The sequence below is a fragment of the Gymnoscopelus microlampas genome (assembly GCF_963454915.1).
Source record: "Gymnoscopelus microlampas genome assembly, chromosome: 4".
NCBI lineage: Eukaryota > Metazoa > Chordata > Actinopteri > Myctophiformes > Myctophidae > Gymnoscopelus > Gymnoscopelus microlampas.
The window spans coordinates 23,581,834-23,609,057 of record NC_139941.1 but is presented as its reverse complement, the minus strand read 5'-3'; the positions used below and the strand labels follow the sequence as shown (position 1 = coordinate 23,609,057).

The 27,224-nt window shown below is 41.4% G+C and overlaps 2 protein-coding genes across 5 annotated transcripts; both read left to right on the top strand.

Moving 5' to 3' along the window:
• The first annotated feature begins 1,578 nt into the window (after positions 1-1,578).
• znf366 (zinc finger protein 366) lies at positions 1,579-11,679 on the top strand. 2 transcript variants are annotated; one of them, XM_084054118.1, is made up of 7 exons: positions 1,579-1,677; positions 4,587-5,653; positions 5,990-6,157; positions 7,320-7,470; positions 8,159-8,350; positions 9,974-10,148; positions 10,274-11,679. In XM_084054118.1, the coding sequence occupies exons 2-7, from the start codon at positions 4,593-4,595 to the stop codon at positions 11,074-11,076; spliced, it is 2,550 nt and encodes an 849-aa protein (XP_083910244.1). In that variant the 5' UTR covers positions 1,579-1,677; positions 4,587-4,592; the 3' UTR covers positions 11,077-11,679. The 2 variants fall into 2 exon arrangements, with proteins under 2 accessions (XP_083910244.1, XP_083910245.1); XM_084054119.1 differs by having other exon boundaries at positions 1,580-1,677; positions 4,590-5,653.
• Positions 11,680-16,764: 5,085 nt separating this feature from the next.
• mrps27 (mitochondrial ribosomal protein S27) lies at positions 16,765-24,219 on the top strand. 3 transcript variants are annotated; one of them, XM_084054115.1, is made up of 12 exons: positions 16,765-16,845; positions 17,337-17,414; positions 18,197-18,267; positions 18,378-18,436; positions 19,071-19,185; positions 19,384-19,462; positions 19,999-20,114; positions 20,832-20,934; positions 21,407-21,549; positions 23,041-23,214; positions 23,688-23,982; positions 24,019-24,219. In XM_084054115.1, exons 1-11 carry the CDS (start codon positions 16,773-16,775, stop codon positions 23,952-23,954), a joined length of 1,278 nt encoding a protein of 425 aa, XP_083910241.1. In that variant the 5' UTR covers positions 16,765-16,772; the 3' UTR covers positions 23,955-23,982; positions 24,019-24,219. The 3 variants fall into 3 exon arrangements, with proteins under 3 accessions (XP_083910241.1, XP_083910240.1, XP_083910242.1); XM_084054114.1 differs by having other exon boundaries at positions 23,688-24,219; XM_084054116.1 differs by lacking the exon at positions 16,765-16,845 and adding an exon at positions 17,937-18,010 and having other exon boundaries at positions 17,359-17,414; positions 23,688-24,219.
• The last annotated feature ends 3,005 nt before the right edge of the window (positions 24,220-27,224 follow it).

Genomic DNA, 27,224 nt, shown 5'->3' with positions numbered 1-27,224 from the left:
ATTTCCTGAAAAATGTACATTTTGGGGTTAGCTGGTTCCTGCCGGACAGCAGAGATATATAATATATAAAATAAACACATATTTTATATTTCTCAGGGCCCACTGTTCCCGTTACCTATGCAATGATCGAAAATAGATATATACAATAAACGTTTTGTTTTAACCAAACAATATCACTAACTGCACCTTTAAAGTTGAGGTGCGGGCTGAATAAGATTAACATTTAACACTAAATAAGAAAAATAGGTTGCGCATCAACAATGGGTTTTCTCAGTGGAGTGCTAGACCTCAGAGAAGGCTCTTAGCTGAAACGTGTAAGCGTTCGTTTATTGGTGTGTGCCAATAAAAAAGGGGAAATGTGACTTTGTCCTCCATTGATTTGAAATTTAGGATGTGCTACCTTTTGGAGATTTTTTCAATTCTTATTTTTAACATTTAACACTGTCAAGAAAATCACAGAATGAATCCAGAGGTGGAAATAACAGATGAAGCATGTTCTCAAACACACTGTGGTGACAGACACACTTGTGGCCCCAGTGGGGGGAAAGAAGCCCTTTCAGCATTGGGCCTTTCTTGCCCCCCGGTGGTTGTGTTCACACATGTCATGTGTCATGTTAGTGTGAAATGTTCTGTAGTTAGCCATCTGTCAGTAGGCCTGAAATAATAGGCCGTAGTAGGCCTACTGTAGTGTGAAATAATAACACACTACAGTAGGGCTGCAACTATAGATTTATTCTATCAGCTACTTTTTTGATGAATTGAATATCTGAGAAGAGCATTTTCTTTGTACAATGAATTGATGCGAAAAAAAGTCAATACTGCAGGTGTCACACAAAAATAAGATGTGCAATAACATTGCACATCTTCAAGCTCACACTGCATCGTAATATTTGTACAGTATTTTTGTTACTGTATTTAAAATAATAATAATAATAAATGACTTTAAATTATTATTATTATTATATTACATATTTTTTGTATAAGATAACATCGATTAGCTTGATTAAGTGTTGCACCCCTACACCACAGTACTCCACAATAGAAGAGATGCCTAGTTTTTTGTTTTTGTTCATAAAGGGAATTACATGTCTCTTATGGAATTTGATAAAACTTTGATAAAACTTACACTACATTTCACCTACAAACATTGTTGCTTTTCCTCATTTGGAATGTCAAATCAGTTTATAGCTTCATTAGTAACTGTTTCTCTGAGCATAAAAAAGACAAAAGCATGCATGCCAAATTGGTTATCATGGTCCAAAACAACACATCCTCCATAAATAAATACTTTGCAGCAAATATTCAAGCAGCGTTGCTCTTCTCCTTCACTATCTCTAGTTCTTCCCAAAGCATGTGTAAATCCCTTTTTCATAGAGAAATGTAGATGTGTATCTAGTGTTTCCTTATTTTTCTGCAGGAAGGCACATAGGCTTGTTGACTTCCTCTCCCCTCCCTTCCTTCCTTCTCTCCGAAGGTACTCATCTGAAAAATGAGAACAAAGTGATTGTTCCTGTTCTCTTTCTTAAGTCACTTCAAATGCTCTCGGCAGACAGACGGCTCATTGTCAGGAGAGGTGCACGCCACGGCGAACACAGAGGAGCAAGAGCGCTGAGACAGGCACACAGCTGCAGCACGTACAGCAGCATCACAGACAATACACTCTGCCACGTTGAACTGGTAGGTTACACTCACAGACAAACACACACACACACACACACACACACACACACACACACACACACACACACTTACATGGCACTGATTGGCATAAGGGTAAGGAGGGGCTTCTGTTAAGTGCCTAGGTTGCAGTGGATTGTTTGGAATACATGTGAGGAATGTGCGGGGGTCTTCTTGACACACAAAAGCCTCAGTTATACTTATAGTTGCGTGCCGGTGTCATGCTCAGTAAATAGCAGATTTACAAGCTCACCATGAGCTTGTGTATCTGCTATTTACGGGTGAAGTTGTGTGATGTTACAGTATATTGTATTGCAAAGCTGCTTCAAATCTCATGGAAATGGGAGAATAACAGGCAAAATTCGGCAAAATGTAAAATTTCTCTCTGCACAAATAGTAATTGAATTTAACATGTACAGTATGGGCATTTATGGCATTTTTAAATTTATGTTGAGTTGTTTGTCTATTCCAAGACTTGGAAGAGTGAGTGGAAAGGCTAAACATAATTGTAGATTTGCAAGTTAATATGAGTTGATTTGTCTGCAATCTGCAGGAGTACAAGTGTCATTACTATATTTCTGACCAATTTGTTTATTCACTTAATTTCATAACAGAAGAGAAAGCAGGTACATCATGTACTTCATTTAAAATCCTCATCACTTTTTTCCTCACCTTCATTGTCCTTCCTACTCCTTGTCATCTTCAGCAGTATAATGATTTATAAAATAAATCACGTATTTGAATACTGGTCTTATAATACTGTATACTATGGTCTCGACTTTTGAATAGAGGTGGTTTCTCACAAAAGGGAAAAAAACACAACTATTTACAGTAATAGAATAGATTGCATATTTGCTGCATTGTTTAGTGTGCTTTTGACTGTAGTGCAGAAGTGATACAGTTCCCTGTTTATCTGTCAGTCTATCACTATGATCACTATCCATCATTATTGACTTCCCCTGCCTTTCTACTGTGCACCATACATGTACTGTATATACAGCACCAACATCTCAACTGCACAGTGCTTTTCCATTATGTACTATATGATTATTTGCCCTTTAACCAGATTATTATTAGTAATGTATTATTATTATTATAATTATTATTATGTTCAAGAACGCTTTAATTAATTATTCAAAAATAGCTTAAACAGCCGTCCTACAGTACAAGCTTGCATTAGAATGCGACGTTGCAAACATGCCCTCTATTACAGTTCAACAGTAAAAATGTCAGCACTTGCATTGGGGACTGGGGTTCAAAGCCCAGGTAGGACATGCAAAGTTATGGATCGAATCTTTAACCACTTAAACCCCCTAGTCTAAACAAGGGGTCTTCAACGTTTTTCAGGCCAAGGATCCCTGAGGAGGTGATACATAGACGAAGCAGGAACACCCTACTACATAATATTGTGTAAAATTAATAAACTAGGCCTTGGTCCCTCAAACTTCGGATTTTTTTTTACGCTATCATGCAGCTGGATGGTATGTGTATTGTGGTCTTGTACAGAATAGTGAGTTTTGTGACCCAGGCATCGTCAGTGGACTTTGCAGCCACCTCTGCACAGACAATAGATGTGCAGGGGTGTTTCTAGGCATAGATGGTAGGCAACCTCCCTAAAAACATAACAGTATCTAGCGCTAGCAGGTATGGATAGTGGGTGAGTGCACTGCCGGTCTGTACCAATTTAAAAAGAGAGCTTGCTCTCAATGGGTTTCCCTGAATAAATAAAGGAAAAAGAAAGAAAGAACGAAACGTTCAAAGCCATCAAGGGGCAATTTAGAAATAGCAAAGATGAGGAAGAAAGGAGACACAAGCACTGCCTATAGGTGTGTTTTCATGGCCATTTTTAAAAGCATCTGTTTGTCTCTGAATTTCTTGAAGGCTTTGAACTTTTTGGGAAAATTTGGAAATAGTAAAGATGGAAGAAAGATGACAAAAACTACAGAGGTGGCCTTGGAGAGAATAATACAAATTTACAGGGTTAGAAGAGCTTCTCCTATGCCATCCCTCTCAGCTTACTATACCATCTCATAAAAAAAAATCAGACAAGTTTAAATATTTGAAACAAATAAACGTTACTACCAAACAATAACTTGGAGGCCGCCTGCAATGACTCTGAGGAATTACGGAGCCCCTGTTGAATACCCATGAGTAACTTGGCTCTGTACGTATTTCCATCAACACCAAATCTCTTAGCCAAAAATAGCAGTTCTACAAGCTTACAATGTGTACAATTGTGACGCGATGTGAGCTTGTCGATCTGCTATTTTTGGCTAATGTTCACCCCAGAATATGGATACTGGTGTTCAAGAGGTTAAGTGATTAACACATTTACACTCAAAGGATCACAATGGGGAAATAACCTCTCAAGCTTTTCTGTGTTTTATCCTTTTGACAGATATGTACAAAAAATGCCAACAGAAATGTCAAACTAATCGAGGTATACAGGACATTTCTAAATGTAAGCTAAACATTGAGGCAGCATCATCAGTGGAGGGAAAAAAAAGTGGAAGTGTCTGTGCAGTCATCGGAGTAAAAACAAAAGTCGAACAGAGCAGAGAGGAAGAGAGAGGGAGAAGCGAAAAGTGTGCATGAGGTGGAGGTGAGCGTGTCACAGCTAACTTCCTGATTTCAGGAAAGGAGGTACAGTAGGATAAAAGAGATGGGTGAGAAAGAGAGAAGTGAAAGGTTTCAGGTTGGACACTGAAAGGTGTAGCTGTGCTGCTGTACAATCACGAGTGTTCTTTAAATCAGAGACTGTACAAATAGAATTAACCCTTACAGGCCAGTGTTGTTGAATGAACACTCTCTTAATTCAATAATTAGAACACAAATACATTTCAGGGCCCAGGTTTGACGAACACTGTCCCATGAATCACCTTGTTGTTCTGTCTGCTCTATAATTCAAGCAGAGGATGGAGACAGACAGGACCGGTTTCTCACCGGCGAGGAGTCCTCCTCTAAGAGATGAGCTGAGGCATGCAGCGTCTCAGCACAACTTCTACCTAGGCCCACCTCCACTCTTCATCAAGCCCTCAAAATTCTCCCCTCCGCGATACCCCGGCATATCTCCCACCAGAGAGGCCTACTGCAGTGCATTCAGCCCCCCCGCCGCTTTGCGCGGCGTTAGCCCCAAGAGCGAAGATTACACCCAGAGAGAGGGATCCCAAAAGCGTAAAAGAACGCCTCTCAAAATGGACGCACAAGGAGACGAGTCTCCCAACAGGGGGGCAGGGGAGAGGGAGGAAAGCACTGGTAACAGGACCGTGGATCTCTCCCATATCCGCTTCTCCTTTCCGAATCGTCCCGTTCTCTCTCCATCTCCAAAACCCATCCCAGGCATGATCGACCTCAGCAGATTGCAGCTGTATCCCCGAACTCTGTCCAGGAGCGACCCACCAGGTATGTCCATACCTGTGCAGGTGAAACAGGAGCCGCTCAGTCCCTCCCCCGTGTGGCCTCCATCTCCTCTCCTCCTCCACCCTCCGCCTCCATACTTCACCTCCCTTCACCCCAACCTGCTCCCGTACCCCTTTTTCATGCCCGGGCCCATCATGCACCTTTCCCCCGGAGCGTTCTACCCCAGGGAGGTCCTCCGTCCCGCCCGCCGTGGCCCGGAGGGAGCTCCCCGCGGTGGGATGACCGGCGCCGAGAAGCTGGGCCTCAGCGTTCACGTGGACGACAGCTACTACGTCGACGTGGGCGGCGATCAGAAGCGGTGGAAGTGCCGCATGTGCGAGAAGTCGTACACCTCCAAGTACAACCTGGTCACGCACATCCTGGGCCACAGCGGGATCAAACCGCACGGGTGCCACCTGTGCGGGAAGCTGTTCAAGCAGCTGAGCCACCTGCACACGCACCTACTCACCCACCAGGGCATGCGCCCACACAAGTGTCAAGTGTGTCACAAGGCCTTCACCCAGACCAGCCACCTGAAGAGACACATGATGCAGCACAGCGATGTGAAGCCATACAGGTAAAAGAGTCATGTAACAACCTATTGTCTATAGGACATTGTCTGTTTGTTCTATCCGTGTCTGTTTATAAAAAACATGTTTTTGTTCTCGCTTCACTTGCTCTATTCTTCTCTTCTTTCTCTTCTCTTCTCCTTTTGTCTCTTCTCTTCTCCTTTTTCCTCTTCTCTTCTCTTCTCTTCTCTTCTCTTCTCTTCTCTTCTCTTCTCTTCTCTTCTCTTCTCTTCTCTTCTCTTCTCGTCTCTTCCCTTCCTGTTTTTACGTTGCTGCTCTCCCTTTCTTTGTGCCTTATCTCCTTTCCTCTACCCTCTCCACCTTTACCCTTTACTCTCCTCCAGCTGTAGTGTGTGCGGCCGGGGCTTCGCTTACCCCAGTGAGCTCCGTGCTCACGAGCTGAAGCACGAGAAAGGCCAGGAGAACGTTTGTGTGGAGTGCGGTCTGGACTTCCCCACGCTGGCCCAGCTCAAGAGGCACCTGACTGCCCACCGCGGCCCCACCCTGTACAGGTAAAAGAGCACAGAACGGCTAGACTCACTACTCACAACCGTTATGGCTCTCATTGGGTCACACAAGAATCCATGTGAATAGATCAACCCATTCAATCCGGGAACACGTCTATGTCATTTTAGATTTTTAGCTACGTATACCAGTATTTTATACTTTGGCTATTCAAAAATAGCAGATATACAAGCTCATAGTGCGGCACTTGATCTGCAATTTTTCAGAAAACTGTTTTAGAAGACATTTGTAGATGCATACGCGGATTGAATGGGTTAACAGGAAAATGGTCTATGATTTTGCATGATACATGGCTGAAGCTGTGAATAGACAATAACATGAACTGACACTGGTGTGGAGATACAAATAATATTCTGCAGTCACAAACGCAGCCTTTCAGATGATTTATTAAATGAGCACAGCAGTAGTCCCAGATGAACGTGTTAAAACTGCTATGGTCTTTACACCAGTGGTTCTCAAAGAGTGTGCAAATGGAACCAAATGGACTCGCAAAGGGTCCTCTTGGCTAATGGTCCATTTGGTTCATAGCTATCAATCATTTAGCTGGGGACCTGCTCAAGGACCCTACTTTGAGAACCACCATTTAGATCAGTCAGTGCTATTTGAGTTGTCAAGTGGAGTTCAAACAGTGGTGGAAAAAGAACTACATTTGTTCTACTAAAGTAAAAGTATCAATACTGTAATGTGGAAATAGTCTGTTACAAGTACAAGTCCAGTAATCAAAATTTACTTAGTAAAAGTACAAAAGTATTGGCATCAAAAGTGCCAAAAGTAAAGTACTCATTATGCAGAACTCATATTTGTATTAAAAAAATCATTTGAAAATAGCTGATCTACAAGCTAACAACACGTCGCGATATGACACGTTGTGACCGGCCTAGCGATCCAGGCCCATACCACATATAGGCTCTAATACTAGCCTGACAGCATGTTGCGGGTTCGAATCCCGTTCCCAACAACCTTTGCTGCGTGTCACTCCCCGTTTCTCTTTCCCTGTCTCCTGTCCATCTCCACTATCCACTATCAATAAAGGTAGAAAAAGACCCCAAAAATATCTTTGAAAAAAGAAAAACTGTACTTAAGTACAGTACTTGAGTGCATGTACTTAGTTCCTTTCCACCACTGAGTTCAAAGCTGATGTTCATGCAGGTGTGGGGAGTGCCAGAAGACCTTCCAGTACCCCAGCCAGCTCCAGAACCACATGATGAAACACAAAGACATCAGGCCGTACATCTGCACCGAATGTGGAATGGAGTTCATCCAGTCACACCACTTAAAGCAGCACACACTCACACATAAGGTGAGATCCCACTTGGTGAGGAACGGCAACAGAAAATGGTATAAACGAGAAAAGGGAACTATAAGGACGTCGGGCACTATAGCCTGAGGTGTTGTTACTATAGGCTGCCGTTGTCCTTCTAATCCTCATTCATTCTGGCTGATCATCATCAGCCGCTGATGGGAATAACTAAAAGAATCAAGACACCAGTCAGTCATGTCAAATGCACCATTCCAAACCATTTCTTCCAGTCCAGACCCTTTTTCCCCTCCTTTTTTTTGCAAAAGAGGATGCATAACGCAGTGGTTCTCAAACCTTTTCATGTCAAGGACCCCCAAATTGACACATATTAGCCCGTGGACTCCCACCCTCATAAGAGAAGATTTTTACGGCTATATGCGGTTCTCAACCATTTTAATTTCAAGGACCCCCAGTTTGATATGCATTATGCCACAGACCCCAATTTTTACACTGTAGTATCATCATTGTTCATTTAACTCTGAGAGTGTACAAATGGAACGGATCCATTTGGTTCAATGTGTACACTCCCTGAGTTACAGACACATAAGGGCCCTTTTGGTTCCTAACTATCAATTTGGCTGGGGACCCCCTGGAACCCCCCCAAGGACCGCTGGGGGTCCCTGGAACCCCCACTTTGAGAACCACTGGCATAACGCACTGCCGCCTCCGCTCTCTCTTTCTCTGTCAGGGAGTGAAGGAGCACAAGTGTCGTATCTGCGGCCGCGAGTTCACACTGCTGGCCAACATGAAGCGCCACGTGCTGATACACACCAACATCAGAGCCTACCAGTGCCACATGTGCTTCAAGAGCTTTGTCCAAAAACAAACCCTCAAGGCCCACATGATCGTCCATTCAGACATCAAACCCTATAAATGCAAGGTGGGTCATGGCCGCTGCATTCGTGTTGTTGCATGCCAAATTAACCCAATTAATGCGTGGCCTGCGAAAACCTGTAGTGCTATAGGGCTGCAACTCTCCATTATCGTTTTAGCGATTATTCTACTGATTACTTTTTCGATTAATTGATGAACCGAGAAGCGTTTATTTCATTTCCATCAACGAATTGACACTAAAGATTTTTTATACAATCAACTAAATCAATTAGTCTGATTAACCACTTAAGTCCTATTTCATAATAGTTGTTGTACAACGGTGTCAGGAGAATTGCAGATTTACAAGCTCACATAAAATCTTTGCTATATTTGAAAATGTATTATTTTATTACAATTGATATTTTTTTATAATCAATTAAATCAATGAGTTTAATTAACTGTTGCACACCTATAGTAGTATAACGATATGAACCACAAATTGCCAGATGTTTGGTGACATCACTGTGGCTAAAAGAATGTGATGCATTGTGAGCTTGTAGACCGTCTATTTTTCGCAGCGCTGCACCATCGTACGACGAGGCATAAAATAGGGCTTAAGTGGTTAATATCCAGAAGTAGTTACTATAAAAGGGTCTCTCTGCACTGTTTTGGATGTGTCTGCGTGACCTTGGTGCACGGTAGGACGACTGCAGTGATGACCAGATAGCAGCCAGAGAGGCTTTTGGCAGTGGAAGCCTCCTTGTCCATAGGAAGGATATCGCTGCACAAACTGCCTCTCTAACAATGGCTCCCAGCCTCCCCGGAGAACGGGGCCCGCAAATAGATTTCATCTCGCTTTCTCTGCTGCTGGAGGGAAGCTTCCTGTTTTCTCACGGTCCTCTTGGACAGTTTACAGTCCCTCTCTCCTCCTGAAGGAAAGGACCACCCTAATAAAAAAGAATGCAGAGGAAGGACAGCACAGGAGTTGCCCTTCCCTGTTCTCCTCCAGGCCCTGTCTCGCTGTGGCTTCCTCTCTCTTGTGCATGCCTGCGTGCGTGCGTGTGTGTGCGTGTGTGCGTGTGTGCGTGTGTGTGTGTGTGCGTGTGTGTGTGTGTGTGTGAGAGAGAGAGAGAGAGAGAGATGGGGGGAAGCAAAAGAGAGAGCTAGAGGAAGACAGAGAGAAAAGAGAGGGCGTGTTTGTGTATCTGAATGAGCGCCTGCACATTCATTCATGATTACGTATTGTTGTACGCCTTTGCTGAGAAAATTAGTCTTCTGTAGCTGTTGGACAGAAAGGGAAGCTTAATAAAATGAACATTGTTGGCCTATTGTTTTGGTAGCTTTAAATAGTGTTTACTACAGAATGGAATGTTACTGTGTTTCAAAGAATGTGAATCCAATCATTCAGAACTTGGACAGTCACCCTTATTGTTCTACAAATGCTGTGATTCAATTGACAATCAGTAGATGATGTGCACAGATGTGGATGTTTGTACACACGCTGATGGCGTCTCATTTGCTTAATAACTTGCTTGCATGTGCAGCTCACATTGGATTCATAATATCAAATTAAATACTTGTACTCAAGCATGTTGATTGAACTGTACGATGCAGTGCGTGCGTGGGGGGTGCAATGTCCTGCACTCTTTCTCTCAGCCGTCATTTGGATTGTGTCTCCTGTGTCTTTCAGCTTTGTGGCAAGGAGTTCAACAGGATGCATAACCTCATGGGCCACATGCACCTCCACTCAGACAGCAAACCCTTCAAATGCCTCTACTGTCCAAGCAAGTTCACCCTGAAAGGAAACCTCACCAGGCACATGAAGGTTAAGCATGGCATAATGGACCGAGGGCTGGACGCAAGATGTAAGGATTGTTATTTGATAAAAATGGAGCACTGGCTGATATCTTGTTTTCCCTATACTACCTGCCAAAAGTAATGTGAGTTTCTTCTAATACGAATCGATAATGTTTTTTTTATTCCATGACAGTTTTCAGGCGAAGGGGGCGATTCTGCCTGGCCGGCCCGCTGGGCCTCCTGACCCGCTTCAGCCAAGAGGAGCCCTTCGACCTTTCCCAGAAGCCCCCGGGCCTGCCCAACCTCCGTCTCTCCCAGTCGGACGGCGAGAGCGTGCCCGGAAGCTCGTGTCACGAAGAGGAGGACGAGGAGAGTTTTTACAGGAGGAGCCAGTACAGCCCGGAGGTGGACCAGCACGAAGCGGCGAGCCACGGCCAATACATCGCAGAACTAGAGGAAGGAGGCGCGGCGGGCTACCCGTCTGAGCTTAAGGCAGGAGATGCCCAAAATCAGGCGTACCAGCATGAGGAAGGTGAACAGGAGCGCCACACTGCCCGTCGGGGGTCTGAGACGGAGTCAGAACCAGGCGAGCACTACGTAGATACTGCAGCCGACCATCTGTGTCAGCCCCGGTCGGGGGAGACCCCCGAGCGGTCCTATGAGTCCGACTCAGAGCTAGGCGACCAGGTGTACCACCGCGAGTTAGGTAGCAGACAGTCATACGTCTACGATTCAGATTCAGATTCAGAATCGGGAGAACAGACTTACCAGCAGCAGCAGCTGGACGCAGACGCAGGGCAAGGTGAACGGGAGAGGGAGAGCTACGCTGAGTCAGGCGTCAGCATGAAGCACCCTGAAGCGGGAGGGAAACAGAGCAGGTTAGCGCTAGGTGCGAGCGGGTGTCACTCACTCTCAGGCGGTTTATTCGGTGCCACAGAGCCCCGGGATGAGGAAGAGGAAGAAGAAGAGGAAGATGCAGGGATTGGAGAACGCTGAAGTTGTGGTGAACATACTGTAGGTGTAGACGGACAGTCAGAGACGTGAGGGAGGAAAGTGTGTACGATTAAGGAAAATGTTTCTGAAGGATGTGATGACATGAACAGAACATGGTGTACGTATATTAAGAGATGTATCCAATGGCACCATGGAAGGGTTAGAAACAAAGACGCAAATTAGCAGGATTAGCAGAAAATGCTGTGAAGTTTATTGTACTGTACATATCAATGATTACATTACAAATGGCAAACACTGACATAAAGCTGTACATGTAGCAATATTAAGAATAAAAATAATTATTTTGATTTTTGTAATAAATATATTTTTCAATATTAACTGATCGCATGAGTGTATAATTTAATTTTTACATTCTACATCTTGTTCGAACTGTCAATTGTCTTATTCTTTTTTTCTTTAGTTTTTAGTTTTTGTAATACAGGATCTACAACTAAAAGGTCTGCTATTACTAATACTGATCACTGATATCTGTCAATTTTGCCTTTCCTCCGTGGGTCTAAATGTCATTTTTTGGGAGCAGCAATAATATTTTTGATAGACCAACAAATGCTTGAGTTATTGATGATAATGAAATAAATAATCTAACTGTGGGCCTATTTATAGAATAAACTGTGATTTTGAAAGAATGAACCTCTGTCTGATTCTTTTTACTGTATTACAAAGGAAGATACTGTGTTTAAACTTGCATAATGACTAGCAGCCTGTTCAGTATACATTATGTGTGATGATGGACTATGTTGGGATGCAGAATTGAGAAGGTTACATTCACAAAATGTGATTGATAACACATTACAAGTTACCTACATGGAATTGTAATCGGTAGCCTAGTAAGTAGTGTGCTGATCATTTTCAATACTTACTTCAATACACTGTTAAATTAAAGAAATGAATGAACCCTAGTGTCCCTATTCTGGGCATGTCATAATGGCCAAACAATCAGCAAAAATAGCAAAAATACAAGCTCACAACACGTTGCGTTGCAACACGTTGATTGTAGATTTGGTGTCAAGTGAAAAAAGTAAGGGACCAAGTATAGACCCCTGGGGAAACCCGATCAACGAAGTATAGAGTTTAAGTAAGTGGTCAAAAAGTAATCAGATCACATCACTTGATTACAAATGCTGTACATGTGGGCAATTAATCTGTTGCCCATTGCATTTTCAACGTAACTTTCCCAACCCTGCTTTCCAATAGAACCCAGTCATTATGCATGGTTACTATTACAATTATATGCAGGTAATTACTGTAGAAATCTGCAACTGACTACATCTTTTATGTAATCTTCTTGGCCATGTTTGGGAGTGGGAAGTATAAAGTGCACAAATGTAAATGTTTTAGTTATGATTCTGTTAAATCATGTGAAAGTGGAAGGTTTTAGCATGTGAAGGAACTGTGAAGTAGGCTGCAAACAATACTGTTTGTATATCAAGATGACTCATAAACATCCTTCTAATGATGATTCATACAGAACTATACTATCCACCTGCGGCATTCTGTCCACTCTCTGAAATCCACCATTATTACAGAGCCAGAGACTGTCGCTGTGAAGTTCAAAGGCTTGGCCTTTCTTATTTTCTGTTTTTACCAAAGAGAGGAAGGGGAAGAGAAAACACCTCTCTCTCCCTCTTCTCTCTTTCAGGTTGTGATCAAACAGACGAGAAGAACACAGTGGGTGTCCCAGACAAAAGGCTTCCATGTGTCTATGTGACTGTGTCTGCGTAGAACGCACATTGATTGCCAAAGCAATGTGCGTGTGTGCGTGTGTGCGTGTGTGTGTGTGTGTGTGTGTGTGTGTGTGTGTGTGTGTGTGTGTGTGTTTTTACAGGTTCATCAGCGTGGATGCTCACATCATCGTCATTATTATAGTATAGTTAGCTTTACAGTTCTCATTCTTGGTGTGGATGGCCCATTACTCTGACTATTATACTGTAGAAGTGCAGCAGAGATAACTCCAAAGTATGGTTTACTATTTTTGCAAACTTAACCACTTAATCCCTATACTATATAACTGTACTTAGTTAACCAGGGTCCCACAGGGTTCTATACTTGGTCCACTCCTTTTTCCCCTCTACATCTCTTTGCCGAATATAGCCGCTCACATCGCCTTGCATTGTGTTGCGACGCATTGTGAAATGTTGTGAACTTCTAGATTGGCTATTTTCTGCAAATGTTGGCGAATGTTCTCCTATTATAAGATTCCCAGAATCATTTGGTTAAGGAATTTAAAAACACTGTTGTGCATGTTCAGCGAGGGTAATGACTAGGCCTGTCACTATAATTACATAATTGCCTGATTGCAATTATTTGAGATTGCAATTATTTTTGCATAATTGTTTTAATTGTTTCCATGTTGAAAATGTTCATACATTTTCCAAAATAGTGGAAATAGAAAACTTATTAAATATAACAGATTTATTTCTTTGCATATTTACGTTATTTGTCATATCTTGCCTTGTGCAATTTTTGTTCAAAAAGCCTAAAAGATAAACAGAAAGGCCATGTATAAATATGTTTCCATGTCCAAAGCCAAAAACACAATAAAATCGTTAATCGTATTTATTTGGATGACAATTAATCGTCACGTAAAATCCCATGATCCCGACAGCCCTGGTAATGACAGCATTTCAGGTAAACGTTAAGCAATTTCTCGTCAGGTAAATTGCAGAACACCAGCTTCTCTATTTCTAAGGGGGACCACCACCTTACCCTAAAGACGAAACTGGAAAACGTTTTGAGGAAGTTCTCACATCCTCCTCTCCTTTCCTTCTCCTCACCTTCACATTTCAATCCCAACCACTGGCTCATTCAAAGACAGTGGAAACTGCGACCTCAGAGATCTAGAATCAGCTCACAGCTCTATCGTAAGGCATCCTTGCTGCCGGGTAAAACACAAAAACTGATCTCAGATCTGTGACTTTGTGAAATATCTATTTACAGGCTGGAATAGAATTGCTCATGAACTGAAACTTTTAGACCCATGACAGGATGAACAGATTGCACGCACACTGACACACAGATCCACAGACCCACGGACCCAAGAACCCCCCCCAGACACACACACACACGCACACGCACATGCACATACATACATACATACATACATACACATGTGACACAGGGGACAGTAAGGCTTGCTCTGATGGGAACATGTGTCATGTGGTTAAAAAGGTTGATGTTCTGCTTTCCGATGAGAAGTAAAGTGGCATTTGTGTTCATGGGAAGATGGGATCAATTAGATTTTTTTATGGCCAATAACGGGTCTCTGTGAAATTGAGGGCTGTAAATCAATTGTGAACAATATGCGGGGAATTTCAAACAGCTCAACAACTCAACATGATCCATTCTAAACAAACCTCCTGTCAGAAGACTACAAGTGAAATAAGGATATGTCATGGCTCACCCTCAACATATGGGCAGAATCAAACGTTACAGCAGCAATGTGGACAGCCATATCTATAGCAGAGGTAGAGCTGCTCTCTGATATGATTTAAAAGTGATATTCCAATATTAATCAACCAAATGTTGATATTCTATACATTATGTCTGACGCTAAACTTCTCTAAATTCTTTATTAACTGGAAACTAGAGTAACACAGGTATAAAGAGGAAGCAATGGAGAGATAGAGAGGACTGTCCCTTGTTGAAAGACACGTTAAAAATAATGATATTTTTTATATTGATTTCTGTCTATCTATCTATCTGATCTAGTTTGTTTTGTCTAGTTTTTGTCCACTATGTTCTAGTTGACGTGGGCCTCACGTATACAATCCCTTCCTGTTTTGGTTGTCAGAGAGAGTGAACTAAACGGTGCTTTTGTTTGACAACACAGTCCCACCCAGACTCAACCTGTCACCTTATTTGGCCTTTTGACAAGAAGTCTACTTACAGTAGGCTAATTACAGCCAGAGGCTGTCCCTTAAAAAAATAAAAAAATAGGCCACAAATAGGCCTACTATGGACAAATAGTAGGAAATAAATAATTTGTGAGCTTGTAGATCTGCTATTTTCACTATCTTTGAAATAGCTAGGGACCTAGAAATGTAGTGGAGTACAAAGTACAATGTCTAATTTGAAATGTAGCAGTGAAAGTCAAGTATGGTATAAAAAAATTCAAATACTCAGTAAATTACAGTACTAAAGTAAATTTACTTCATTACTGTCCAGTCCACCAGACCACCACTGCTAATAACACACATGTATTGCTGAATAAAACACTTTCTTTAAAAGAAAAATCTATGTATTTATCTATTCATTAAATCTGTCCGTGTAAAGTAAAGTGGTGGAGGAACAAGCAGTATGTTCTAATGTTTCCTTCAAACGCTTTATTTTTACCTCCATGCTTCAACTGGACTGTGTTCTCTTCATCCAAATGGCGCCCTCTACTGTCACAGAACAGACATGTCCAGTCTTCAGGTCCAGAGTTTGTGTCTATTTCTCAGCACAAAAAGTATATAACCGATTAACTTGATTGAATACTTTAACAGTTTGCAAATAGTTCAGTGGTACGATTATACAAAGGATAGTTGATTAATTAGGCACCAATACCATCTGGGCACTAGGGACAACTGAGCACACGTGGACCACAATGGAAATAAAGAAGTCAATCAATCAATCAAAAACACAAAAAGCCCAAAGGGGTCGTTTCCCATTGTAGTCCTGTGTATTCAATGAATCGAGAAAACCCTTAAGATTTTTATAAAAGCATATTAATCACCTTTGGCACAAGATTTTTTTAGCGCTGCACGGTCACCACCACCAAGACTTAGTTACCTATCAAACATAATGGTCATTGATCACACGACATGGCGAAGCTTCAACCTGGCGTTTGCATGTTCTCTCTTTTTAGCCCGTACATCTACATAAACGTTCAGATTTCAAATATAAAGTGCTTACCCTATGGCCACGGACGTTAAAATTCTGTACGGGTCCTCAAAAGTACCTGTATCTTCTGTATTATTGAATAAAAGTATTTTAATCCGGTCGGTGGCCATTTTCTCAGTTTTTTTTCGCCATATGCTTTCAACTACATGGCCCTATCGGCTGGAAGGTGTATTGCACCCTGATACAATCTAACTATATGAGAAAATGGCCACACATCGGATTTAAAGGCTTTTTATTTAATACGGAAGATATGGGTACTTTTGAGAGCCCGTGCAGAATTCTAGGCGGCATAGTAGCGCAGACATGTTTGTTTTGGGCAATGTTTCCTAACATTCCTAACATAGGCTACTTAGCTCTGACATCAGAAAACCCCTCCTGGAAACTCCACATATGGAGATAACAGAAACATCCAGGACTGACTGACATCATAGTCCCATATTTGGGCATAACTGACATAGCCCGCTCCATGGATATGCCTGACACTACCTGACATCACAGTAGTGACATGAAGGGCCAGTGGGCCACATTATATTATACCTCTATGGCCACATCCAACAGTATAACCAGGTCATCCAGGGTGCTTGTCCTCAGCGACGCTCGAAGATCATCTCATTCTCAACTCTCAGAGTACCAGGACGATTAGTCTCCATATCTGGTGGCTACTGCTGGCAAGTAAGCCCTGAACGTTCGCAACACTTACTTTTGGGCTTGTTTTCATAGACTTGGTTGCTTCTTTCTCTCGCGAAACCTGGCAACGCTGCACAAATTACCAAAGAAGAAGAAGAAGAAAATTCAAGATGGCAGCCTCCATGATGCAGCGCTGCTTGACAGCAGCTGTCAAAGTTAAAAGTATAACTCCCACTTTTACAGGTAGGTCTTACATTTACCTCAACACCTCTGTGGCAGCACTTTACATTCTGGCAAAGTTTAAATATCTTGCCCTTGATTTCCCTAAAAATCAGTTTACAATGAAGTTCTTAAGCTAACCTTAGCATACCAGCTACTGTTGTGATCATCTCTGTTTGAAGGTCCTGGCTCATACATTATTATCATTTTGACTGGGACTTAAAATCCGTGTAGCTGTTTACTAATCTGTTTAACATAGTGTTGCTATTTCTCTTACATTTAGTGTTTAAATGATGCAATCATCATGTTGTTGTCGTCAGTGTTTAGTTTCAATGTACATATTATTGCTTTTCCCCCCAGGATATTCTGCGGTTAGACTGATAATAGGTTCTTGGTTTACTTATGATCCTAAATGACTATTTCTATGCATTTGATGTATTACCTTGTGTTGTCCTTGCTTACTGGAAATCGCTCTGTATCTGCTAAATGCCTAAATTGTATTGTCTTGATTGCAGCAAGGAGGTGTTTGCTCTCAGCAGCATACACAGACACCACACTATGGGAGTCAAGAGAGAAAGATCCCCAGAACTTGGGTAAGTAAAGTGATTAATATTGATCTCCTACCGTAAAGCAGGGGTCTTCAACAATCACCCCGGAATCCCGCCTGGGGGGTCCTCAGAGTTACTACAGGGGTCAGGGGGGCCGCCAAATCTCTGTGTGATAGGAACTTTTTTTTAAACCACTTGAACCCTAGCATCCCTATTCTGAGGGGAACATTAGTCGAAAATAGCAGATCTAGCAGAATAGCAGCTCACAACGCCTCGCAGAGTGAGGGGTTGTGAGCTTGTGGATCGGCTATTTTCAGCAAAGACGTTTAGTGTAGGGGGAAAAAAAGAGCATACCAAGTATACGTTAGTATAATTTGAGGGTTTAAGTGGTTAACTGTCCACACTAATAAAATACACATTAACATGAAACCAACACGACGCTACACAATGATAGTGCTGCCAAACAAGTCATTGATGAAGCCATCTATGAAATCTATGAAAAAGTTTAATCTGCAACGCAATTTTATACAATATGTAGTGGGGGTCTCTGCTTCACCTCTCTCTCAGCCAGAGGGTCCTTGGCCTGAAAATCACCTGCAAATCGTCTGCAATCACCTTGACCTGCCTTTACCTGAATTAAGGTCAATATGTTCTTCAGATGCAAAATGTTAATGTGTGTGCGCTTGATGAACACAGGGTGGCAGTATCACAGTGTCTTCTCTCCATAAGCACTCACAGCAGCCTATAATGACCATCATGGCATCATGGACAATTTTATACTTGGTATTGATATATATTTTATACTGCATATATTTTTGTCTTAACAGCTCTGTTAGCTTCAGCCATGGACAGGACGTATGACAGGAAGTTGCCTGTTAGCTCGCTGACTATATCTCGGGTAAGATGTGTACGCTGAAATATATTTCAGTTCAGGAATTAGCATGAAGGTTGGAGGCACCAGGGGGAAAGTATAATAATAATAAGGTTTTTCTTTCGTTTCCTCTTCAGTTTGTTGACAATATAACGTCAAGAGAAGAAGTTGAGCAAGCAGAGTATTACCTGTATAAGTAAGTGGAAACACAGGAGTATCAAACTTTCTCTGTTTCATTCACATGCCAGCTTCAGTTGCAACCAATCACATTTTTTTGTGACATCTGTGAGTCTGTTGAATTTTGTTCATTTAGTTTTATTTATTTATTTAGCCTTTATGTATGAATATATATATAAAGTTTAAACCCATTGAGATCAGACATCTCTTTTACTAGGGAGCCCTGTTCAGGTTGGTGTTCAGTTAGGCTACCAGATTTTTGTCTGTGATTATGCCAGATCTTTGTTATTGACTGTTCCTTCTGGACTTTGCACCAACTGTTAATATGATTAGAAGATTTAGCACATTTCTTAATCACACTGTTACACGGTACTTCTCAAACAGTTTACAGTTCAATAGTTTGTAGTGTTTAAATGAATGCCTGACTTTGTTATTTATTTGGATTTGGATAATTGAGGTTTATAATCACGTTGGCAACCAAAAATAGCAGATCGACAAGCTTACAACGTGTCGCGTTGTAAGCTTGTCGATTGGCTTATTTTCAGCAAAAGCTTTCCCCACAATAACAGAAAACAGAAAAGTCACTCGCATAGAGCCCTGAGGGATTCCGCTCAACCATATGGGGTTAAGTGGTTAAATTCTTCCCCCTGTAGGTTCCGTCATAGCCCTAACTGCTGGTACCTGAGAGACTGGACTATGCATGGATGGATCAGACAGTGTCTCAAATATGGAGCAAGGGACAAAGCAATATACACACTTAAAAACAAGGTACACACCAATATTTAATCAATTCAGTTTATACTGTACTTAATTATTCATTTGTCTATGTGCTGGACTAAAGACACTATAATATTGTGTGTGTGTGTGTGTGTGTGTGTGTGTGTGTGTGTGTGTGTGTGTGTGTGTGTGTGTGTGTGTGTGTGTGTGTGTGTGTGTGTGTGTGTGTGTGTGTGTGTGTGTGTTCAGGTTCAATATGGAATGTTCCCAGATGACTTCACTTTTAACCTACTGATAGATTCCTTCATTAAGGAGGAAGACTTCAAAGGTAATACATTGTATTTACTATATTTTGATATTTTGTTGCAGTCATTTTTTCCTATGATTGTAATAGATGATTAACTGATGGAGTGTTTTCCAACTGGAGACATAAAAAAAAGTAATTATAGAATGACTACTAACGAATGTTACTGTAAGAACATTGAACTGTTACTCTATTATTCAACTTAGTTAAAAGTAAAAGCCAATTGTTGTGGTAAACCTCTTACTGCTTTAAAATACTGTAATATGAAAGACGTTCATTACACTGTTTCTCAACGTCAGGTCCGGGGACCACCAAGGGTCCAAATAGACCCTTACGAGTCTGTAACTCGTATATAATCATTAAGGATTGAACAGTGTGTAGATTGGGGTCCCAAAGATTAAAAAAATATAATTAAATGGGCGTACATGGCCTAATGCAGTGGTCCCCGGCCTGCAGGTTGAGAAGAGCTGGCCTAATGCGTATCAAATTGGGGTCATTGAAATAAAAAAGGTTGAGAATCACTGGTTCATTATGTTTTTGTCTATTTTTATTATTCTAAGGTGCGTGTTCAGTAGTTGAAGAGGTGATGCTTCAAGAGGCCTTTGACCTTCCATCCACACAGATCCTATCCTTGTATGCTTTGAGCAGTTACCTAGCAACCAAGCCAGAACTCACTGTAAGGACATTTCTACATTGTTAGAGTTTAGCCATTCTGACTTCAGTGACTTGTAATAAAATTATTGAATTTTGCCGAATGTTAGTTTAAAATAAGAAAACAAATATACATTATTATTGTATTTAACCAAAAAAAAGCATATTATGAAAAAGCGTTTTCATTGAGTGACACGGTCATCAAATTAACTCAATTTCTGCCAATCACGCATAAATGCGATCTATTAAATAGCGCACTTGGCCGCCAAGATCGCATAAATGCGTCACTCTGTTGTCCCCTGGGTCACGGAAGTATTTTTTCTATTGAAAATACCATCGGGTCATCTAGAATCGCATATAAGAACTGTGTTCCAAAAATAAACAAATGATTCTGTCAGGTATGTGACTGTGTTGTTTATGATATTGAATTACATTTGAACGTCTGAATTTGGAGAAAAAATATTTATTTTCTTACTCTTTGGATAAATTAGTACTTTTTCACTGTCCCTTGATGCTTCATATCCATATGTGTAAAATCGCAGGGCTCATTTGTTTTTTTTTGGAACACAGTATGCCACGAATACTATGGTATTTTCAATGGAAAAGATAACTCTGTAACCCAGGCCAGGGGGATATAGCGGACTATAGCAGCAGTGATGTCAGACTTCGGTTCTCTATAAGAAGGATCTAAAAGTAGGGACGTCTTCAAGCAGTAAGGTTATAACTGTCCTATTATGTTCAGGTGGCAGAAGAGAGGATGCTGGGCGCTGCGCTGCTGATCGCTGGACTGAAGCAAGACAACACTGTGGGCTTGAGTGCTCAACTTCTCGGCCATTCCCTCCTAGGTGTGTACTGAACATTCTGCTTCATTTCCTTCTTATACTCTACATGCTCATGGCTTTTTGGCTCATGGCTGATTTGTTTTAAAATAGCCACGTAAAGGTTAACTAATCGATAATAAAATTAATAGATTTTAATAAAATAATAGATTTTCAAAAACATTATCAGATCTCAATGCGCCTCTATGCAACGCGTCGTGAACTAGTAGATTGGCTATTTTCCATTTTTGCGTGACACCATTGTACAGCAAAGTATAAATAGGGCTTAGAATAATCACATAGTCTATTATGAAAAATCTATTCGAATTTTTCTCCTGTTACTTAAAAAAAATATATATCCAAAGATATAACACGCTTCTTGATTATTCGGTTAATAGAAAAAAGGAATGGATAGAATGATCGCTAAGAAATAATCGATAGTTGCGGGCCTAGTCTAAAACTCCACTATTGTTCTCTTTTTACCTTCGTCCCTGTACAGGCAAGTTGGAGATGACCAAGGGCATTAACGCTGTTTTCAAAGGCATGCCTCTCATCTGGACCAATGGTTATCTGGGCCGAGCCCTGTCTGTCATGGAGAGAGTGGCTGCCACGCCAGGAGATATCGGACTGTCCCAGGACACGGTAAGGCCTTGAAATGCAACTCGGATTTCAGCCTTTACGGCCAAAGACAATATTTCCTCTTTCATGTATGGGTCATGATCACCTCAGGAAGAAGAGGAACATGTCTTGCCGTGGGTGGCGCCTAAACCACATCTGTTTATTTAGAGCCAGCACAAAGTAACAATGTCCAGAGGCCTTTTAGGGGTGTGTGGCTTTCAGATGTGTTAAATTACAGATTATGTTACCGTTATGGCATCCTTACACGTAAACTCACACTGAACTGAGATGCCCTTTTCTGGGTTGCAAGGGTTGCAAGCTGAAGTGTTGTGAGCTTGTAGATCGTCTATTTTCGCAAATTTTATGCAACTGTCGTACAATGATAGAATAGGACTTAAGTGGTTAGTCCTACTAATCGATTTAGTTGATTATAAAATGTATTACAATTTAGTTTTGCGTCGATTATTCAAAAAAGTAATCAATAGAATAATCGTTAAAAAAATATATCGATAGTTGTAGCCCCACAACATTGCATGTACACGTATAGCAGAGACAGTTCGTTGTTACTTTCCAGGTGGGGTGTGTGACGCAGACAGAGTGCTCATCTGCTGAGACGGACCACATGCGCTGTCACGACAGCTATGCTATTTGTACACACATGCACGTAGCACCTCTAATCCTGTTTGTCCTGTCCAATTCAATAGTTCAGTTTTTGTCAGCATCTAATGAAATCTGGAGGAGCCTGGGGGAGAGTCAAACGTCTGTGAGAATCACCACAATGGAAGCTAAACTCTAGCTGTCACACGGCAGCGCAGCAAATAATGTAGAACTGATAAACCTGTGCAGGACAGGGAGGAAATATTAAAGCGCAAATGAACATGCTGGTGGTGATGAGTGCCCCAGGGACATGGTTGTGTCTGAAGCTGTCCTGGTTCTGTGTCCTGGACTGTTATATAGGCGTCCCAGCTTTCTCTGTTTGCCCGTTCACTAAGTCATAGTTGGAAACTTAGCGTGCATGTCTGTGTGAACGAAGCAGGCTTGTGCACTTGGGTTGGGGTTCAGTTAACAACTTTCAACCTGAAACAAATTCAACATGTTTCAAGAATAAATGGCGAATAGCAAAAATAGCACAACTGCAAGCTCACAATATGTGAGGTTATTTCACCACCCGACACCATCATAATGATTGATTGAATACTTAATTAGTGAAAAATGTTAAACTGCACAAAGGTACAGTAAAGTTTTTAGGCTTAAAGGATAACACAAAAAGGTCCAGGGGAAATATGCAGAAGGGTTTAATTGGTTAAATGGTGAAGGAATTGGAATTTCCTTCGAAAGGTAAAATATTTCCCCCGAAAATGGCAAAACAAGTAAACGGGCAGTTTACGCAGTTTCCTTTTTAAAATTGTGAAATTGTTTGAATTCAGGTGAGCTGTGCACAAACCCAAGTCAATGCTGTGTGCCTCCATTGACACACTTTGACAGTCTTTCATTCCTGTTTTGTTTCTCTTACAGCTGGGCACCCTGAATACTTTGCTGCAGGAGCTGTCCACTGCCTCAGATTCTGACTCCACCTCCTCCGGAGAAGAGGAGTCAGGTGGTGAGGAGGAGCGACCGGAGGAGGCCAAGCTAGATGAGGAGGATGAAGAGGAGCGTACGAAGCTTCCTCTCTATGCCAGCAGATTCAAGGTACAGTAGGTGTTAAAATGGATAGTTCACCCCCAAAATGACTTTTTCTATAGATTAGTCACCCCATGGAGACTTGCATTCATAGATATGTTTTTGTTTTTGTTGCATTCCTAAGCCAATAATTTGATGACTGGCAGCGATGCCGGTAGGAGACACAAAGAGTCTCCTTTGTCTCTCCTACCGGAACCGCTGCCTACCGGTCCGCTGGTCATCAAATCATTGGCTTAGGAATGCGACATAAACTAAAAAATATCCATGAATTCAAGTCATTTTGGGGGTGAACTATCCCTTTAATGTACGGCTCATGTTATTTTATTTGGATGCTAGCCCATTACAAGTAGTCGAATAACAGTGTCCCTTATTGTCACCACTGCTAAATCTGTTTGTTGATTTCCATACGAAACTCTGAGTGATGTTGTGGAGCTGTGCATCTATGCTAACATAAGTGAGCTATGCCTCCGCCTTCTCTCTAGGAACTCAGCAGCCAGTTGGAGTCGCAGGGTAGGGTGGATCCGGCTTCCCTGCAGGCTCTGGTGTCTGCCCTGGCCCATCAGGCCCTGGCTACCGCTGAGCAGCCTGATCTTGACCAGTACCAGAGCAGGCTGCAGGACTGGGAGGTCGAGAGGAGACACCTGATCCACAGGGAGAAGGAGATGATGCAGAAGGCGGAGGTGGAGAGACAGGAGAGGATGGCTGCCAGAGCTGCAGCACAGCAGGCCTTTGAAGCAGGACGTCACTGACCACGTATTATTGTTCACCGTCTGCATTGTGTACATTGATTATATTATGCGTGTCCTCTTGGAGGTAATTGCAGAGTATTGTTTTGTCTCTGCAAAGCTGTACAACCGTGTAATTGTTTATATGTTAACCATTTTGTCTGTCAAATCAGGTTTTGTTATTTTGTATTTCCTGTTACTGTGTGCTCCTGGTACAAATGAAGGCATACATATAATTTGTTTTCATGGATGTTTGTTGGCAAATTAAAAGTGTCCACAAAATAACAGATTTAAAATTTTCATTCTTTTTTTGTGGCATATCTACAGTATGTAGATCTGTTGTGGACAATAAGACTATATGTACTGTATTATTAGTGGAATTTACACACATCAATTGTGAAGTCTAGTGGTCGCTATGACCTCATATAAGCAAAAAAAGCAAGGAACAAGCCAGGGAAAATATCTTAGCATCACTTCCTCCCACTCCTTTCCTCCCCTCTGTCCTAGAAGGTGTGTAAACACGCACATGTGGAACTGGGATTTTATCTCAAAAGCATCTTTGAACCTTTTCTCCCAGGAGAATGAAAGCCATGTTACACAACAACACAGAGTAGAACCGCTGCTCGCTGGTCAAGAGAAAGCGCGAGTCCTCTGCACAGATGGCAGCTCACTTATGAACAGAACCCTTCTTCTGCCTGACACAAAGAAAAGTACAGCAGGTCCTGACAATTCTTCGCTGTCGGACAGAAACCTCGTATCTCCATATTTCAAATTTGTTATGTTTTGTTGTAAATTAATACCCTACTGAATGTTTTTTGGACATACAAGGTTTCTACCCGACAGCAACGAATCGTACAGTAGGTCTACTAGACAAGTGAATCCAAGTGTTGATTCTAACGGTTCAATAACAGAAAGAAGTATCTGCTCATTGGTCTAAATGCTCCTAGCCTCCCACAGTGCAATTTTATTGGACATTTACAATGTTTCAACCGTCGGGTCTTCATCATGTACATAAATGACCTACAAATGAATGGGTGTATTTACAGTATGGATCAGGAAATGGGCCAGTCCCAAAATCAAAGCTACTGTATACCCTACCTGAAGCAATTAGTATTCATTCACTACATGTTAACTCCATATTTCTCCAGTGTTTTTCTTGTAAATGTATGCCGTAGTTCGTCATACAAGAGTGTTGCACAAAATTAGTGAAAATATATTTATCACAATGCGTTGTGATCTGCTATTTTCACTATTTTATTTAAAAAAATTATAATAGAAAAGGATTGCTTTTGGACATGCAAGGTTTCCACCTGACAGCGATGATATACAATTGCTGTTGCATCAGGTAATGAGGACACCATTACTGTATATTTTCAAACTAATTAAGAGATAAGATATTCGAATATTAAAAAAGAAATGTACATCACTACCACTGGACAGAGTGCCACTATTTACTGTATATAGAAACCGCTTCTTCTCAAGTACTGGAATATTAAAAAACGAAAATATACAATACAAACCCTCCAGTGAAACCTATTACCGGCAATGTGTAGGCTCTTAATGAGCCGTTTCGGATGGAAGCTGTCTCCTCTAAGTAAAGTTTCTATCGGAGGGATTGCGGAACAGATCTGTATGTTGAGTATTGCCATCCATAATGACCAGAACATCAAGAAAACAAATGCTAAGGTGAAACTCAAATGATCGCTAGAAGAATTCAGATACTGGGAGAACCCATCCAGGGTCTCTGGTGTGCCTGTCCAAATGATTAACAGGTCGTTGGTACATGCATATATTAGAAAAATATGAATTAACCTCTGGGTTCAACACAAAATTACTTTTAAAGAGACGCATGATATTCTAAGAGCCACACTAGCATTAGATTTCTAATATTAGAAAAATATGGAGAAATATGGAATGATGTAGTGTTGGTACATGCGTATATTATACGCATATATATATGCGTATATTATACACTGTACATGCGCATATTACACGCATGTACCAAAGCTACATCTGTTCCCCAAACCCACCGATTTATAGATGGTCAAAATGTTGCACCTTCAATAAAATTGCACTGTGGGAGCAATTAGACAAGTGCGCGAATAATTAATGTTTTTTCTTGAACTTTAGTAGCCTCTTCTTTATCCTGCACCCGTCAAGTTTGTTTTGGAAGTGTGTGCATTACCCTGGACTTGTATTTGATTAGTTGTTACCCCTGTCTATGAGTTAAACTACCTGTATATACATTTTTTACATAAATATGGGGAAACAAAAAGATCAACTGAAAAATTAAACACGGTTGTGCGATGACGTATATGCATGAGGCTTAAGCCTCTTGTTGTGACTCCACTGTATGTACATAGATAAGTTATCAGTGGAGAGAAAAAGACCCAAACCTTTGTGGACCACATAATGTGTTAATTCCACATTATGTTGCAGCTATTCAGTATTCATGGCATGATTCTTAGGAAACAGCTTGGTATGCAGAGCAGGATGAATATGAGGCATACACACAAACAAGAGCTATTGTAATCCATAGACTGCTTGCCGACTGCTTCCCTGAGAGCTCAAATGCTTTTGCTCACAGTTGATTCAGCATATACAAGAGATAAGGGACAACTTAAGATACAGTTATACTACAGCCTGTCAGTGGGTAGAGGGGCTGTCTGGTAATCAGACGGTCACTGTCGCTTCCCAGCCCCCGGTCAAAGTGTCCCTTCAAAGGAAGTGATTGAACTTAGAACTGAATGGACTGTCCCTGACTAATTGGGAACATGAGTTCTTAAATGTAGTGGTTTATTACTCCCTTAGTGGGGGGGCTGTAGATACAGTATTGGCAAGACACATTGACTTATCTGTGTGTGTTCCACTTGAAAAGTACTTATAAGCTTATACTCTATGGTTTGTATAGATGACGCAATGTTTACCTTGCTAAAATAAAGATTAGTAGTAGTAGTTTACTCAGATAAAATCACCAAAACGCCAATCATTAGTAACAACAATGTGTAGCATTCTCTGACAACTTTCTTTCACCTTTTCACCCATACAAGTACTTTTCCAAATCATTGGCTCAAGTAAGGCCGGGGGATATTTATATCTGTTGACTTTGTCCAATGTGGCTAATGGCTTTTTTGGCAATTTGGATGTTTGACCAAGTATAAGACAGGTGTGCTAACACAGCTAATGATGCCAGTATGGTGTCTGGGGAAAGGTCAGGAGGTTGGGAACCCAGATCAGTGGTTATTGGATGTTCATTCCCGTCTAAGTGTTTTAAAAGGTCTGTGTTGTATAGGT

What these genes read in the sequence shown, in the direction of transcription:
- znf366 (XM_084054118.1), top strand. Translation starts at nt 4,593, where the DNA reads ATGGAGACAGACAGGACCGGTTTCTCACCGGCGAGGAGTCCTCCTCTA. An exon ending in AGCGATGTGAAGCCATACAG is followed by an intron (nt 5,654 to 5,989) that starts GTAAAAGAGTCA and finishes ACTCTCCTCCAG; the next exon opens with CTGTAGTGTGTGCGGCCGGG. An exon ending in CGCGGCCCCACCCTGTACAG is followed by an intron (nt 6,158 to 7,319) that starts GTAAAAGAGCAC and finishes ATGTTCATGCAG; the next exon opens with GTGTGGGGAGTGCCAGAAGA.
- mrps27 (XM_084054115.1), top strand. Translation starts at nt 16,773, where the DNA reads ATGGCAGCCTCCATGATGCAGCGCTGCTTGACAGCAGCTGTCAAAGTT. An exon ending in GCTCGCTGACTATATCTCGG is followed by an intron (nt 18,268 to 18,377) that starts GTAAGATGTGTA and finishes TTTCCTCTTCAG; the next exon opens with TTTGTTGACAATATAACGTC. An exon ending in TCTCGGCCATTCCCTCCTAG is followed by an intron (nt 20,935 to 21,406) that starts GTGTGTACTGAA and finishes GTCCCTGTACAG; the next exon opens with GCAAGTTGGAGATGACCAAG.